We start from the raw sequence: 18,675 nt of genomic DNA on the forward strand, positions 1-18,675 counted from the left end.
ATAGACCAGCTTAAGGGACTAAAGACCAGCGCAGAGCGTGTTAGTTGTGCGCCTCAGGTTTTAGACTTTATGTGTGTTTGGATATAACTTGGATGTTTTTAAAACTGAATTTAGAAATAGTTTTGTAACTAACCTAATCGCTAATGGATGTCTTCAACGGAGTGCGTACGACACTTTCTTTCTCTCATTCCTGGATAAGGAAAAAGTGAAAGTAAAGGTGAACGTAATTTTATATCCCCGCTGTTTTATACTGTTTTTCTAGCTAGTGAAGCATTCAGGTTTTCAACTTACAAAGTCTGCCATGTAAATAGCAAATGCGCCATGGAACTGGCTCCTAAAGGGAATGGGAAATGAGACTCTGATTGGTTTATTCTCAAAACATAACTCATTAAAAGAATAAGCTCAACCCTGTTAGACCATGCGCCACAGTGCGAACCATATTTTCCCATCCTTAAAATAGCAAAACTGGATTCTGACACGCCCTTAATGCTTTTGCACCATGCACTTTGGACTTTGTGCCTAGATTGTTAAAATAGAGCCCAATGTGTTATGGTTTTTACACATGTTTAATTGTGTTATTTAATAGCATTCATCAAAGGTGCTGTATGTAAGTTTTTGATTGTTCTAAAGCATAAAAATACCATAATTTGTTTGCAGATATTAAAGAAACATACTAAGTGAATATACTTGTTTATATGAAAAACAATGTTAAAGTCAGTTTTTCTCCTTTGAAAATGTCAGTTACATGTCGGAACGGCTGTCTTCATTTTGGTTCTTTTGATTCGTTCACTGCCACTTTAATATATTTCAACACAGCTGATGGCTTTCATGGAAAACAGCGTATTTGATTCATTTAGTCAGGAAAACTCTAAAAGCATGTGCCAGTGACCGAAAATGCAACCTTATTAATTAGCAAATAATTTTAATATTAATATTTAACAATAATATTACAAATGTAAACATTAAGGGAGCAGGTTACATTGTAGCCCCGTCTCGTAAACACGCAAGACAAGATTTGCAGTGACAAGCAATTTGGCTGTTTGCAGCAGATGAAACACAACAGAAATTTAAATACAGCCACTCAGAAGCGCAGATTACTACACTGCACTCAAGCGACATGGTAGCATTTACAATCTAATTAAAACATCGGGATCTGAGGTGAACTATCTGCTGCTGCTTTCAACGCAAAATGGCATTCAAACTCGAATTGTTAGCATTTAACACTGAATAATGCACATGAGGTGTACCTGAGGTGATCATAGTTCATCCTGTTGTTCACCTGTGAGAAATAGAAGCCATTTCTAAAGTAGAAGTTTCATGTGTTGGATAGGACAAAAAACTCCTTTTAGTAAGGAAAATATTTCCTCTTATCGTGTGTTGTTGCTTTTAGTTAGAAAACGGTTTAAATCAGCCTTGACAGTCAGGCACACTCGCATCAATCTGGCAACCTGCACTTTCGTGGACTGGTCAGAGGAGGACCAGTGTTTTGATGTGTTTTGATCCAGAAGTGCAATACCAAGTTCAAACACTCAGTGTCAAACTTACAAACAGCACCTTTAACTACAAGTAGTTTTTATGCTAGCTATTTTAGTTCTGTTGACAAATGGAACCTTGCTGTAAAGTGTTACTAATTCCTAATGTAACCTAAATGTGTTTGCACATGATAGTGACCCGTGATAAGAAGCTTGACCTACAGAAGAAACAGACACAACGGAATGTTTTTCGCTGTCATGTGTTTGGAATAACTGGAAGTGGCAAAACTGGCTTCCTGCAGGGCTTCCTTGGCAGAAATCTTGTGGTCAGTTAACAAGAAAAAAACACCTAACTACACACTTAACACAAAGCCACAAACCAAAAAAACAGCTTAACTTCAAATAAGCACCCTATGTGTTAATTGTAACTTTTAAATTAGTCGTTTGTTTAAAATGAAAAGTTTAACTTGTAAAATCGTCACCTTAGAATTATAAGGTTCTATCTGACATTTTTGTCAAAACTGAGTTATTGACATATTCTTATTAAATGACAACTTATTTAAATAATGGGATGTTTTTTTTATAAGTTGTTTACATTTTAAGACTTTTAATTAAAAAAAATTGTTTTACACACATACTGTTTGCTATATGGAATGCAAAAACTTTAAAGCTCAATATCTCAAAATCATTGAGAATGCAGATAGAAACTTATTATTCCAAGGTGACGAAATGTACCTTTTTTATGTTTTACATTATGTATGTAATTGAATTTTGGTTTAAATATATACCACTGCCCTTGTTTAATTTGTGTTCATTCATAGTAAATTAATGTAAAGCTTGAGCCATTCAAAATGTACTAGTATACAGAATTCTGTTTATGAGCTCTTGCGCAGTGATCAATTTTGTCAAAGCCTGCTTATCTCTGCTAGTTCTGATGATATCTATGCAGTCATCATGACTTCTGTTTCTTTAAGCTGTTGCTGTTTGTTTCTCACAGCATCAAAGGGCCATAAGAGAGGAACATAAATCATACTACGCAATCAGCACTGCGCATGTTTACGGACAGGAGAAGTACTTGTTGGTAAATAGTTTTGTGTCTTACAGGATCTTACGCATTACAGATAGTTTGTTTTTTCAGTGTAAGGAACCATTATTTAGTTAAATATTGCAGTTTTTCAAGCATGTGTTTAAGCCACATGAAGAGTTCAGCAAAATCACCACTGTTTGGTAATCGTCATTATTCTTTGTTTCATTGAAAGCAAACCGAATTTTAAAACTTATTGTTTTTCCTTCAGCTCCATAAAGTCTTCCCAGATTTTGATTTCTTGTCTGAGATGGAACTTACATGTGACGTTGCGTGTCTGATCTATGATGTCAGCAACCCCTGTTCTTTTGAGTACTGTGCACAAATCTTTAAGGTTTGCCTAATATTATATTGTTCACAAGACATAGCGTCACTAGACATGCTGTGTTCTACATAAATTGTGATATTTACTTTGTTTTGTTGTAGCATTCTGACATGTATGTTTGCTTTGGTTTATTTACCAGCAATACTTCATGGACAGTAAGACTCCATGTATGTTGATTGCTGCAAAGTCAGACCTGCCAGAGACAAAGCAGCAATACGGTATGACTCCACTTGAGTTCTGCCGCAAGCACAAGATGCCACCGCCTCAGTCTTATACCTGTAACACTGCTGGAGCTCCCAGCAAAGACATCTTCATCAAACTTGCCACCATGGCTGTGTACCCGTAAGTGTGCTTTTATTATTTACAATTCAAGTATTTAAACTCTGTTTTGATAGATTTGAAAGACCACTGTTTAATTTGTCATCTCTCTTTGGGTTATTTCCATGACATTAAAGCTAGCACATGGTTAGTTTGTTCACTCAGGCTAAAAATGATGTCAGAAACCCCTTCTAAAAAGTCAGATGACTGTTTTTTGTTCTTCATTTCAAAATCACACTGTAAAAAAACATAAACAATAACATTTAGGGGAGTCTGTGAAATCCATGTGATATTTTTCTTTCCCTATTTTTGTCCCTGATTGTGTAAGAAAGAGACAAGCATAAGAGAGAGACAAGCATCTATCTATCTATCTATCTATCTATCTATCTATCTATCTATCTATCTATCTATCTATCTATCTATCTATCTATCTATCTATCTATCTATCTATCTATCTATCTATCTATCTATCTATCTATCTATCTATCTATCTATCTATCTATCTATCTATCTATCTATCTATCTATCTATCTATCTACACACACACACACACACACACACACACAGCAGTTATTTACAATGTAATATATATATATATATATATATATATATATATATATATATATATATATATATATATATATATATATATATATATATTTTTTTTTTTTTTTTTTTTTACAATTAATTTTTTACATTTACTGAACAGAAAAAAAAAACATGAAAAAATGTCCCCCAAACCTTTGATTGGTAGAGTGTATATATACAAGATGTGCTTCAACTACAGCTTTAATTTGAGGGTATTTACATCCAAATCAGGTGAACGCTGTAGGAGTTACAACAGGTTGCATATGTCCCTCTCACTTGTTAAGGGTCCGAAAGCAATTGGACAATTGGCTTTTAAGCTGTTCCATGGCCAGGTGTGTGTTATACCCTTATTATCCCATTTACAATAAGCAAATGAAAGGTCCAGAGTTCATTTCAAGTACGCTATTTGCATTTGAAATCTGTTACTGTCAACTCTCAAGATGAGACCCAAAGAGCTTTCACTATCAGTCAAGCAAGCCGTCATCAGGCTGAAAAAAAACAAAACAAACTCATCAGAGCGATAGCAAAAACATTGGATGGGGCCAAAACAACAGTTTGGGACATTCTTAAAAACAGCAAAAGACCCGGAAGACCACAGAAACAACTGTGGTGGACGACTGAAGAATTCTTCCCTTGGTGAAGAAAACCCCCTTTACAGCGGTTGGCCAGATAAAAAAAACACTCTCCAGGAGGTAAATGTATGCATGTCAGAGTCAACAATCAAGAGATAACAACACCAGAGTGAATAGAGACGTTTCAACACAAAATGCAAACCACTGGTGAGCCTCAAAAACAGGAAGGCCAGATTAGAGTTCTAAAAAAGCCTTCATAGGTCTGTAACAAGATCCTAAGGACAGATGAGACCAAGTTCAACTTGTACCAGAGTGATAGGAAGAGAAGAGTATGGAGAAGGAAAGGAACTGCTCATGATCCTAAGCAGTGATGCATGGTGGCAGTAAAGACATGGCGTGGGCATGTATGGCTGGCAATGGAAGTGGTTCTTTTGTATTTATTGGTGATGTGACTGCTGACAAAAGGAGCAGGATGAATTCTGAAGTGTTTCAGGCAATATTTTCTGCTCATATTAAGCCAAATACTTCAGAACTTATTGGACGGTGCTTCAAAGTGCAGATGGATTATGATCCAAAAGCAACCAGAGTTTTTGAAGGGAAAGAAGTGGAATCTTATGCAATGGCCAAGTCAATCACCTGATAATCAGAATCAGATTGAGCATGTATTTTACTTGCTGAAGACAAAACTGAAGAGAAAATGCCCTGAGAACAAGCAGGAAATGAAGACAGTTGATCTAGAGGCCTTGCAGGGCACCATCAGAAGTGAAACCCAGCGTCTGGTGATGTCTATGTGTTCCAGACTTCAGGCTGTAATTAAATCAAGTATTAAAAAGAGAAAGTTTGATTTATGATTACTTTTCTGTCCAATTTCTTTTGGACCCTTAACAAGTGGGAGGCACATTTGCAAACTGTTGCAATTCCTACACCGTTCACCTGATTTTGATGTGAATACCCTCAAATTTAAGCTGACAGTCTGCAGATAAAGCACATCTTTGTTTCATTTCATTTTCATTGTGTTAATATATTGAGCCAAAAATGTGTGTGTGTGTGTGTGTGTGTGTGTGTGTGAGTGTGTGCGTGCGTGCGTGCGTGCGTGCGTGCGTGCGTGCGTGCGTGCATGCGCGCGCGCCTGCGTGCGCGCCTGCGTGTGTGTTTTCGTTTTTTTTTTTTCATACATATATTGTTTCACACCTATTGTTATAGTTGGGTTTATTCCACCGGACTGTAACTGTCAAGTAAGTCAGACATGTCAGTATAATAGAGATATTAAAGAGCTTTGGCATAAAATTACCCGTTCAAAACTGGGGAAAATCTAAATGTAAAGTTTGTGAATCTATCAAGCTATCAAACATGGAAGAGGAAGCACTTCATGGCCACATTAATTAAGTACTTCAGATTTGTTTTTATAATTGGAGGTAAATTTTACCATTGCTGTTCTAATAGTGGCTATTAAAGTCATGCTAAATTATATTCAGCCAAACCATTTTAATATATTTTTATTTTTACAATAATAAATTGTAATTTGATATTTGACTTAAAGTGGGAACCCTGAGAAAAGAAACACATCAGAGGATGCTACATCTGTTATTGATTTGCATTTGCATACATAAATGCATTTGATTCTTTTGCTTATAATGTTTTGGTTGACACTGTTTACTTAAATACACTTTACATAAAATACTTTAATTTTTTGTTTTAAAGAAAAGACTAATTTCTGACATTTGCATGTGTGTTGGCAGCCATGCACGTCTGCGCTGTATGTGTACCTGTAATAGGTGCACCTTCTGTCTGTGCCAGAACTTCCTCAACTCTGAGCTTGTGCAGACGGTTCGGACCAAACTCTACACTGTCATCCTTAGCAGGTTCTATCTTGACCCTACATCTGACATTCGCATGTCTCTTCTTTATTGATCTTTATTCATTCTTTTTCCCCTCTTTATTTACTTGATTGCTGTAATGCTGGTTTGCTTTAGTATTCTTTATTTGCAGCTTTATTAGTTTATTCAATATTCAGTTCTGTTCCAAAAATAGCAGTACAACATCAGTAACCACTGAAATTAGCAACAGTGACATTATTGCAATTGATTTTCCTGCAATTGTTGTGGTGTCAAAGGACAATCAGCACACATGACACAACAGTTGGCTGTGTTGTTTTTCCTAGTAATAAGTTAATGCATCAAAAGAGGTGTGATCTAAATAATAGCTGCATGGAGATTAATGAGAATTAATTCATTCTGTCATAGACAGAAAGTCAGTTTCTGAATTGTGGCATACAGTAAGTTATTGCAAACGTTCAAAATAATAGTATGATCTAATTAAAAAACTGATAAAACCTATAAACACAGTGCAATCGATTATAGGATGCTGATCTAAAATGACCTCAAATGCTTTAAACTAAAAAAAAAATGAAACGAACAGAAGAAAACAAGCAAATTGCAGTTAAAATGGATGTGAAGAGTACAAACAGCAAACATGCAGGAAAACCATACCTCTCAAAGATATTAACTATCATATGAAATTACAGTTACAGTCAAAAATGTTTGAAGCTGAGCTGTTGACAAGGAACCCCTATGAAGTACATACACAGACACACACAAAATAAACTGTACAGAATGAGCTGAAAATGCTACGAAACACATTGATGGGCCAAAGACAAACGTGGACTGATCAGAGTAGATATGTTCTTTACAAATCTACTGGTCATTGACAGTCTCCAGGTACCAAACTCAAGCCTCATCTGTGAGGCATAGAATCTCTTAATATTTTGATTTAGAATTGAATGTGTGATGATCCACTTTGTTTGAAACAGGGGAATAAAAGGTATTTCACAGCTTTTTGTAAGGCACTACTATGTTTTTTGGACCAAACATGGAATAAAAACTTCCCTAAAGTATTACCTTACATATCCTCTCAGGAAACACCCCAAAGGAAAAAGTCCCTGTGCTATTTAAGTAGATGAGTAAAATCCTTTGTTGAAATTAAAAATCTGAGGACTTTCACGCCGGGGGAGCCCAGCTACTCATGCATCACACAAACATGCAAGCATGCATAGACACTTGCGTTGTTGTTTTTTTTGGACATGATAATTATTATATATTTTAGCCTTAGAAGAGCCATGGGTTAAAATGAACCTATATGGCAGATTTTCAATATCCAAGTCTCTGACAAAACTCCCTATTGTTAAAAAAAAGTGTTTGGATAAAAGCAGATTGGAGATGGCATTTATGGATTCCAAAGCCGCTACAAGTGCACAAGTGATGGTGAGATTGATTGTGGGGAGACAGGGGTCAGCTCAGCATTATACTTGATTGCTTGAAATAATCATTTGATTATTCTAGACAGAAGGGATGTCATTATTTATGTATACATGTACACATGAAAACACAAACTCGGCTCTTGAGGCTGTAGCACAGACTGGGACATGAATGTGAATTTGAGGTTGACTGACTGATCTGGGTTCGATTCTACCAGCTTTGTGTATATATATACACACACTTGTATTGTATTGCGTTCTAACTTGCAGCTTTTGACATGCAGAAATGTAAGTTCCACACGCTTAAAGTTGCAACACATTGAACCAACTTATTACCCATTTCTTGTCTGTTTCCTTTTCTGAAGCCTTTGTTCTCCTTGTGTTATTGCCATTTTTTGCCACTGACATTGTCATCTTCTTTCATCTTGGATTTGCTCTCATAGCATATTTAACAACACTGTTTGTGTATGTACCTACAGTATGTCCTCATTCTTTCCTGTTGTTTGCTTGGTCCATTTCTTCTGTTAATATGCACATATCGTAACTACATGTCAAAGAACTTAGAATAGGTTGCTCTTAATTTGCATGCAAGTCATTTGGAGTCTCTCGGGAGATCTTTAAAATCAAATGTTTGCAGATACTTGGTCTATTAATAATCTAATGACTGGTAGTAAATTTAGTTTCAGTGTCTCTGTGTAAACTCAAAGATGGTGCCATCTCATTGTTCCCTAAACACTTGTACACCATTTACTGTTACATTAATTCAGCTTTTCAACCCTTCTTCATTTGATTTTCTTTTTCAGGCATATTATCCATGCTGAGCTGAAAAACTCTTCACTTTGGCTCAAAGCGAGCGTTGGAGCCACAATTTGTGCTGTGCTTGGCTTTGCCATATACAGAACCCTCCTCAGAAACCGATGAGCACAGTAAAAATGACTTTACTGACATCCTGTCGGCTCATTTGCTGAGTGAACTGGTAGAAATGGGAATATTACATTTGTCAAAAGATGCATTAAGCTGTTATATATCTACTTCATTATTGTAGTGTTTACATTCCCAAGTCTTGAGATTCTATGAGACTGAAAGCTAGCATGCTTTTATGATACAAATATGATCCAAGCAAACTGTAAATATGTAAATGAAAGATATTTATTGTTACCATGCGAGTAAAAACTGTCATATCTAAAGCAAATAAATGCAGCTCTTTGCCCTCACCTTTGTCTTAAATTGTCATACAGCTTGTTAATCTGTGCTCAACCGTTTTTACTTGATTTTTTTTTACATCAAAACCAAGTGTTAGACAGGAAACCATGTAAATGTGAAACTGCAGACACAATGTTCAAGACTTTATTTGCATGATTTACTGTTTTACATAAGATCTGAACAGATCAATGATTTAAACATATCAACTGGATTTTTTTTCATTGTCATTTCCACCTTTTTAATAAACTAGTTCTACACAAATACATTTTGTCAGATGCCAACTATTTACTTAAAGTGTTTGCCACTGTCTATAACAGTGTCAGAACAAGTATAACACTGTCAGAAACAGAACCATCAAATAAATAAAATATATAACGCATACTTCTTAAATGTGAAACAGTATATCTGTTTTGGTTTATCAATTTTGTACAAAAAGGTAAACGATTAAAGCTGCAAGTGGATATTTTGTACCAATGAAATTACAGAAGGCGTGCAGGCATGGAGGTATATTTTAAAAGACGAAAACATGACTTTTCTGTTCAAAAACCAAACACTTTTCAAGAACATCGTCTTGAGGGAATTCTCATTCACGACTTTACTTTTCACTGATTTAATTTACATAAAGGTTTTGGTTGCCGAACAAGGTTGCCCCAGAACTGTTTGCTTCTTCCAGTTTTGCAATATCTGTGTGAGAGCGTGTGGCTTTTCCTTTGGCAGGCCGCACCCCGGCCATCTCCTCATAAACAGGAACTACAGGCTGCAACTTTCTACGTTTAGGGCATTTACACTGTTGGTGAGAGGAAATCAGAAGTGAGGGTTTAACTGAAACGGTAAATATGTAGAGGGAAGTAAACCATATTTGGTCTACAAGACAGTTTCTTTTTAAACCACATACAGTATAACATGACATGATTGTCACTGATGATTTAAACACGTCAAATATTTGAGTATTCCAATTTCTTTTTCTTAAAGCGAGATGTTAATTAATATCTTACATTTCATTTGGCCGAACCAATATAATAATAATATAACATTGTAAATCGCAAGACTGAAAGTTCTCCAAATTAGTTTTAGGCTTTAAAAAAATGCTTTTAAGTAGGTGTGCTGTTTAATTAAATGCAATTTATATTCATTCCTTTCACTCCTGACTTATTGGCCATCAATTAGTGTCCATTTAATAACACTAATGCCCACTAATGAATTATTCAAATGCTAAAAAAAGCTTAACTGCAAGACAGTTTCTTTTAAACCACATGCAGTATACCATGGCACATTAGTCACTGAAGATTTTAACAGGTCAACTATTTCAGTGTTTCAATGTCTTTATTTAAAGTAAAAGAAATGTTCATTAATATCTTGCATATCATTTAGCTGAACCAATATAGTAGCAAGACAGTAAAAGATCTTCAAATGAGAAAACAAACACTCGCTTACAGCAAAGTCTGGATGTTATCTTTTACAATCTCAAGGGGCAGTTACTGAATACTTGTTGAACTATTTCAAAACTTTACACATGGTGCACAACAACAGTGCATGTGTCATGTTACATCAATTATGTTCTCCCTTCACACCAGCAAAGCTCACAAAGCAGTTTTCACATTACAAATACACATTTTTTTTTTAAGTAAAATATGTAATGGAAAAGAGAACACTTCAGTGGTTTTTCTTCTACTTCAGATATTTCATAATTTATATATGAATTTAATGACGTATAACTAGGCCCACAAGGAATCTGCATGCGATTGTTAGCCCATCAATAATTCTGTTTATTTACTTGAGTAATTGTGTGTAAATACTTATTCAGTTTTTAAATTAATTTCAGTAATATTATTGACTAATATGAAAATGTTCATCTGATTTACGTACAATGCAATATGTTCAGTAATATGTCTTTTAGTAGATATACTATATGAGAGACTGCCTTTGTTTACCAAATGAAGTAAATCTAATTGGATTTGCATTTTAAACATTATAAATACAAGTTAAAAAGATATTTTATATTTCACATATTAAGGTTTTACTTATGATACTCCCAAAATAATTCCACAAAAATCTGCAGATTTTTACCAACATTCTCTGCAGAAATAGCAAAAAACGTCCGCAGATTCCGTCTGGCCCAACATATAACCTACGTTTAAGGTCCAGGCAACATTTTCAGGTGCTGATGAATTGGCTACTATATGTTAATACTTTACATTTGCAGGTAGAGTACAGGAGTTGGATTTTTATTTTTTACTGTTTAAGAACAGTAACCTTTCATTTTTAACTTTTAAAGCATATTTTAATTTAAATGTTGTTTGTTTGTATTTATTTTTAAGCACAGTACAGTGGTAATGTTCAAACTACTTATAATGTTTAAAGTGTCTGACACTAATAAATAACAATATTAATCTGCCTTGTTCTTAAACTGTGCAGAGCTGTAGCTGCTTTATCGGGCCTACTGCGCTGCTGTATTTCAATATTGCTCATTATTGTGGTACTTTGAGAGGCAATTCTTTCCAGAGGTGGTACTTGATGAAAAAACTTGAGAACCACTGCTTTAGAGAAAGCATTAGTCATGTAATGTGCTCCAGTAAATTAACAGTTGAGATTTGTTGTTAGCATTCCTAGGTCAACTTTGCTCATGTTGTGGAAGAGTGAACTGAATGAATCCTAGCAATTTTACAAAAGTGAAATAGAAGATATCACTGACTATGATTAAAAGCACTACATTCATGGGTAACTCTTTACAATAATAGTACATGAATAATGATGTGTTGATATGTAAACTAAACATTAGTTTATTATGAATTTATGATGAGTTAATCATGAACTAAAGTTACCTTCAAAATGAGTAACTTGGGTTCATGTGTGAATAACGGCTAGCTTAATTACTTGTTAATGCATGTTGCTGTTTAAACTAAATGTAACCAACATGAACTCATGAGTTGGTAATGTATAGTTATGGCACGACCCTACTTGGAGGGGCACGTCACCATTAACTCATCCTCAACTACTTATGAACTCCTGTTTAAACTGTTCATGCTGATGTTGACAACACTTCCACTGTTACTCAGTGTAAATGAACTAGTTTGAGTTCATGAGTAGTTAAGAATGGGTTAATGATAATGTGTCTCTCCAAGTAGTCACAATATAACTACACATTAAAATATGAGTTCATGATGATTAAATTAAACAAACTAATGTGGTAATTACTACATTAATTAACAGTCATGTACTAAGTAATTAAGGTAGCCATTATTCACACATCAACTCATGTGACTCCTGTTGTAGTTAACATTAGTTCATGATTGGCGCATGCATTACTCATCATTAGTTCATAATAACTAATCATAAATGTTCATAATATTGCCTTACAATCATCCATTATTACATATTTATATTTTTATATATTTTTATTTTCCTCAAGGTTATATCTTTTTTGTGTCACTTAAAAATAGATTAATTGAAATGTCGTTGGAATGAATCCTGGCATTTGTTACAAAAGCGACTAAGAAGATATCACTGACTGATTAAAAGCACTACATTTATGTCTTCTTATCTAGACAACAAGTATGCAGTAACGGCTCATTCAAAACTCCCCTACTAAAATCAAATATAAAATGATATCTAAAGTACTTACACAGTAAGCTGCAGTGATGCTAAAGACCAGAACACCCAGCAGACATGCAGCTCCAGAGATCACATACAGCAATGGCAGATAGTTTGAACAATTATAAGGCTCATGAGCTGCAAAACAGTTACAACCATACAGTAATTGACCATCAATGAATATGTGCATTTTATAATACAAAATACAACCTTTATTTTTTGCATTAACAAATGTTTTGCTAATGATTTTAAGTTTTTTTTTTTTTTTTTTTTGTAGTAGTTGACATTCGAAGAGGATCAAAACGTCTAAATTGTCATAAGACAAACATGGGTGTCATTTGTTATAGTTTAGGACAACTTTGATGATTAGGGCTATCAATGATTAAGGGCTTGCTTATGTACAGTTATTAGCCCCCCTGTTTATTTTTACCTAATTTTTGTTTAACCGAGAGTAGATTTTTTTTTCAACACATTTCTAAACAAAGTAGTTTTAATACTCATTTCTAATAACTGATTTATTTTATATTTGCCATAACATGTATATGCTTAATTAGGTTAACTAGGCAGGTTAGGGTAAGGCAAGTTATTTTATAATGATGGTTTGTTCTGTAGACTGTCGAAAAAATATAGTTTAAGGGGACTATTAATTTTGACCTTAAAATGTTTTTAAAAATTAAAAACTGCTTTTATTATTGCCAAAATAAAGCAAACAAGACTTTCTCCAAAAGAAAGCATATTATCAGACATACTGTGAAAATGTCCTTGCTCCGTTAAACATCATTTGGAAAATATTTAAATAAAGAAAAACTATTTTAAAGTGGAGGCTAATAATCGTGACTTCAACTGTATTTGTATATTCAGTACAACATTTGCTATTATTAATCACTCTGACCTATGAGATAATGCTTAAAAATATTGGATTGATATAATATCAATCGATTGGAGGTCTGAAGAGTAATTGACAACTTCCACTTTGACTCACTGTTTCACTTATTGCAAGGGTGTCAAACTCAAAAACAGTTGAGTTCCAACCCTGCTTCAACTCACAAGTAGGTTTCAAACAAGCCTAAAGGACACAATTATTTTGATCAGGTGTGTTTAATTAGAGGTGGAAATAAACTCCTGGACACCTGTGGCTTACATTAATGTTACATGAATAGCTAGTTAATAAGATTTATTAAGGTTTGTTACCTAAATATTAGCATCTGATTTAATGTAACTAAAAAAGTGTGTTGTTTGAAAAATTCAGATACTAAGCTAGCTGACTGATAAGACCTTTTGTTATAGTGGCAGATTTATTGCAATATTAAACTATTATGTGGATTTAGAGAGGACATTACAGACTGCATGAACTGCTTGCCTTACAATCATCCATGATTATTATTTCTTTCCTTAAGATTGGTTTTATCTTTTTGTCAATGAAAAACTGATTGGTCAAATTTAAATCTGTAAAGTAAGATCTAACTACCAAGTAATAGCTAGTATAGATCACATTATGTCATAAGCCAGTCTAAACACAGAGGCTATGCAACTGAACACTGGAGTGTTTTCAACTCATTTTTGAAATGATGTCAGTAAAGGTCACCTACAGTTGTCTTCAACATAGATGAAGAACTCCGTCTTGCCAGGTACATTCTTTTCATATGGGAGAACTCCATAGTGGAAAACACAGTGGTATACATCTGTGTCTCGTCTTTGGAGGTTTGAGATTGTCAGATGAATCGCATGATTTTCCAACTCATCGCGTACAGTAATGCGATCCTTTTCATCAGATGTATTGATATATGGTGATCGTCCTTTAGAAAGATACAGAACTTGTCTGGACTGGAGCAATCTTCGTTTCAGCGAAAAGGCAAATGGTTGTTCCTCTTTGTTTGCAGATTCACAAGAAATGTCAACTGAGGAATTTCTTACTTTGTGAATGTAAACGATACCTCCATGTGCTACAAAGAAAGGGCTCACAATTAGTCACATTCTTCAAGATGAATAACATCATTTCATTCAATTGACCTAACATAGCTTCTAGACCAGTGGGGAACTCTCGAACCACATGTGGTTCTTTGATCAAAATATATGTGGCCCTTCAGCTGTCTTTCTTCAATATTATTTTACAGTTTAAAAAACTATAACATCACTAAAAATCCGTTTGCTAAAATAAACAATGTAAAAGATCAAAAGAAAATAGGCACACTGCTCTCTAAAGTCTTAAATATCCCAGTGAGTGATTTTCTTTTGATCTTTAACTTAGTATTTTTAGTTTCGCCATCACCACTCATGAAAGTTGTTTAAATCTATTGTTCTTTCTTCATTTATGGACCTGCTCAGCATGTGGTGCTTCATATTTTTGAGTTGTGCATGGACATAAATTACGGTTTTCCTAAACCTGCTTTATTTATAGAAATTTTACAAATAATATAGAAGTAGTAATACTATAATAATTTTAGTAATTTATAGTAATACAGTAGAAAATTATTTTTTTTAAAAGTCATTTTGAAATTATAAACACATCCAAATGGCTCTTTACAAAAATGCATTTGCTACTAATAAAATGACTCTTTGCTAGAAAAGGCTACCGACTCCTGTTCTAGACTGATAATACAAACCGAAATTTGTAATAAGCTTTATGAGAGAACAAACATTTGACATGCCTTTCCAATTTCACTGGACAAACATTTAATCACGTCAGCTCACTGCTGAAATGTGCCAGTTTAAAAATAAAGAAACTGCTACAAAATATTTAAATGAGACTTTAACTTACCAGTCACAGATGGAGTCATAAGAAACCATATAATAACATGAGCATGCTTCAAACTAAACATTTTTCAAGAGTAAGATGAGTAAGAAAATAGTAGCCTAGCTGAGGTAAGAAAACCAGAAATGTCTTTGAGCTTAACAAAGAAATCATCTCACATGAATATAAGGAGCACGCAAATGTGACTCCACCTTAAAGGGTGGGGTGTGTGGTTTGGCGGCTTATGAAAACCATTGAAGTGTGGTTTGTCAACAGTTCATTATTGTGAAAAGATTGTCAAGATTTTGCAGTTTCTTCACTTGCTTAATGTTTAATAGGTATTTAATAACACTATATTAAACATATGAATACATATGAAATGGCTTCATTAGAAATATACAATGAGTAAAAACAAGCCTGCATCTCACTCCAAAAGGAACACAGGTGGCTCCTAGTAATGCATCAAGTATTATGTAATCCACAGATCTGTTCGTTCCCACTGTTAATACTTTAAAATATATTCAGCTTTAATTTAGTGTTTGGATAAATATGTGTATGGGGTAAACTATTGGGAATCACTGTGCATAACATGCTTTAATGGTGTCTGTTTTGGTTGTCTTCCCTAAAAATGTTAAACTATTACTTCTGAAACATAGACTGTTACTTACAGATCAGACTAGTGTTTACTGTTAGCAAGCATTTCTACTTATAAAGAACTTTAAATGCAGCATGAGCCAAAGATTTAGACAAGCTCTTTTCTGACAAAACAGTGTCCATTGTTTGCAGAAGCTCATTTTAAACGGGTGTCCATTCATGTGTCTGCAGCGTGTGGACTTTTAGGGAGGCTGCAGACCTGAAGCTAGGCAGATCTACGTCCAAGGCAGATCCATTAGGGCAGGGGTCTCAAACTCGCGGCCCGCGGGCCATTTGCGGCCCTCAGTGCAATATTTTGTGGCCCGCGCTGACCGCTGTACACTGACGGAATCAGCGGAGCGCCGTGTAAACAAAGGGGCGGGAATGCCGGTGACGTCACCACGCACCCCGCCCCTTTGTTAGACGCTGTGACGGGCGGGAAGTGGAGGGAACTCGCGCCGGCCAGAACCAAGGTAAGCTGTTCCCGCCCCTGCCTGCCACTTAGCTACCTATCTGCAGCCTGCCACCTACCTAGCTACAGCCTGCATCTTATATATATTATAGGTAGATACAGACTGGTACAGACTGATGTGACTGGAGTGGGGTGGGGGTGTTTATTTATACATATATACGCCTTTTTTTAGGTGAGGGAATGGAAGTTTTGAGTGTGTGAGAAGTTGGTGAGAAGTTATTCTCCACCTTGAACTTCAATAAGTCAAAGTACAGGTCTAGACTTAATGATGATCATCTTCAAGCCATACTGAGGGTCTCAACTGCTTCCGCTCTAAAGCCAAATGTGGTTCAGATTTGTGAGAAGAAGCCCTGTCAAGTCTCTGGCAGCAAGGAGTAGGCAAAAGATGCCAGAAGAACTGTTCATAATCTTCACTCAATGTTCTTTTAATGTTCAGGACACTTCATGTTCAGAAGAAATAATTAAAACTGTTAATAATGACATTTGAGGACTTTTTTTTGTGTGAAATCCCTTATGCGGCCCAGCCTCACCCAGACTTTGCCTCCTGCGGCCCCCAGGTAAATTGAGTTTGAGACCCCTGCATTAGGGGGAGGCCACGCAGTGTTATTATGAGCCTTCAGAACTTTATCATAATCATCACATCAAAAAAACAGGACACCATGGAGCCGTATTTCAAATACGCATTTAAATATTGTTTAGCAAATGCGTAACTTTTTAAACTTAAATTAAGGTCGATATGAGTACATCAATACGTAGACAAATTGGTGTAAGACAGTTCACATAAGGAGACAAAACAAAGGCAGTATGTTGTTATTTTGTCTCAAATTTAGCTTACATGTGGTAAGTTACGTGAGCTACTACATCCCACTTTCCTTAGTAACGTTAGGCTAATTTTCTTTGAATTATTTTGTCTGTCTTCAGTCTGCATGGTAATGCCTTTCCTGGTAAGATAAATATTTTTTTAACTTCATTGTTTTTTAAAAATATATATATATATATTTTAAAATAAACAATGGATTTTGCAGCAGCATTAAAATAGATTTACACATTGGATGTTAATATACAAAAGAATGTCTACAAAAGATGTATAATAGACCTATGTACAGAGAAATTACTCAACTGAAGGTAAAAGTTGATGTATCTTGATCTTTTTTAAAAAGTTGTTGATAAGTGTTAGATGAATGTTTGTTTATACTGACCTTGTATTTTTTCAGAATCTGTCTCTAAATGTTATACTTCAATAGAATACTTCAAATTTTCCATTTTTAATAAGTAGACCATTTCTTTATTTACTTTTAATGAATTTGTAAATCACCTTTCAGAAGCACAGTCTTCTATGGTGGACTAAGCAGTATAGTTTTTCCACAGAAATGACACTTACAGGAGCTGCAGAAGACAGTGCTGGTCCTGGAGGGCTGATGTCCTGCAGAGTTTAGTTCCAACCCTAATCAGAAAAAGCTAATCAATGGCTAAGGTATACTTCAAACTTTCACACAGGTGTGTTGAAGAAAGATTGATCTAAACTGGCCCTACAGGACATTAATGTGGTGACCCCATCACGATAAAGCATTGTTATTCCTCCAAACTTAACTTTACATTGAAAAAAATGTAAACTGTAATATATACATATATATATATATATATATATATATATATATATATAAACATATATATTTATTTAGAGTTAAAATTGCATTGCATTCAATTACATTTAATGCGATCCTATTCTAAAAGATTATTTTATATTTTGGTAAAATGTCAATAGTAGATCAAACAATTAAATGTTTTTTCTCAAACTATCACAAATCTATAGAGGCATAGAGAATATCACAATTATAAGTGGTCTACTCATTTTGTTTTTCACATGTTTTCATAAATATTGCTTATCTTTTATTGTCTCAGAATATTTATTGTAACAGAAACATTTGTTAAAAAGAAATGAAATGTTTACATCTAATAGAATAGCAGGGAAAGTCAGATTCACATTTTGTAGCCGCAAATGACAAAAATAAATAAATAAATAAATAATGACGATCTTTTTTTATATAAACCCTAAACTGTACATATGTTTCTAGGAAGCGTAGTAAGAGCTTGATTAGCTAGCCCAAGTGTGTCTGATCAGAGTTGGAGCTAAATTTTGCAGAACACTGGCCCTCCAGGACAGAGTTTGGGCAACCCTGTGTTTGAGGCTGTTTTTGCCTCCTTTGATTTCCATTATATCAATATTTTATGACTGCAAAGTCATTGACATTATATAATCATGCATTTATGATGGTTTTCCCTGTTGTGAAGAGGTAAAACTTCATTTTTACCGTGGATCATTAGTTGCCTTCATTAACCCTTTAAGATAGGCCTGTGCAAAAAGTTTTATATGGAGTTCTATAAAATAAAACTGCATTATAATGTGTGAGTGCATAATTACACAGAGCAATG

The 18,675-nt window shown here is 34.7% G+C and overlaps 2 protein-coding genes across 8 annotated transcripts in view; one reads left to right on the forward strand and one right to left on the reverse strand.

Moving 5' to 3' along the window:
* Positions 1-9,076, forward strand: part of rhot1b (ras homolog family member T1) — a 25,982-nt gene extending 16,906 nt beyond the window's left edge. For 3 of the 7 annotated variants that reach the window (XM_087255740.1, XM_087255743.1, XM_087255741.1), the window contains 6 exons: positions 1,668-1,798; positions 2,470-2,553; positions 2,768-2,890; positions 3,021-3,223; positions 6,099-6,221; positions 8,416-9,076. In XM_087255740.1, coding sequence (XP_087111866.1) covers positions 1,668-1,798; positions 2,470-2,553; positions 2,768-2,890; positions 3,021-3,223; positions 6,099-6,221; positions 8,416-8,533 — 782 coding nt within the window. In that variant the 3' untranslated portion in view covers positions 8,534-9,076. 7 annotated transcript variants of the gene reach the window in all.
* A 272-nt stretch (positions 9,077-9,348) lies between these two features.
* cd7al (cd7 antigen-like) lies at positions 9,349-15,296 on the reverse strand. Its single transcript, NM_001083876.1, is given in 4 exon segments — positions 9,349-9,602; positions 12,438-12,544; positions 13,996-14,349; positions 15,165-15,296. Coding segments are annotated over 4 exon segments (699 nt in total). The 5' UTR covers positions 15,226-15,296; the 3' UTR covers positions 9,349-9,425.
* Between the last annotated feature and the right edge of the window lie 3,379 nt (positions 15,297-18,675).

Source organism: Danio rerio, chromosome 6 (assembly GCF_052040795.2).
Source record: "Danio rerio strain M-AB ecotype USA chromosome 6, GRCz13ab, whole genome shotgun sequence".
NCBI lineage: Eukaryota > Metazoa > Chordata > Actinopteri > Cypriniformes > Danionidae > Danio > Danio rerio.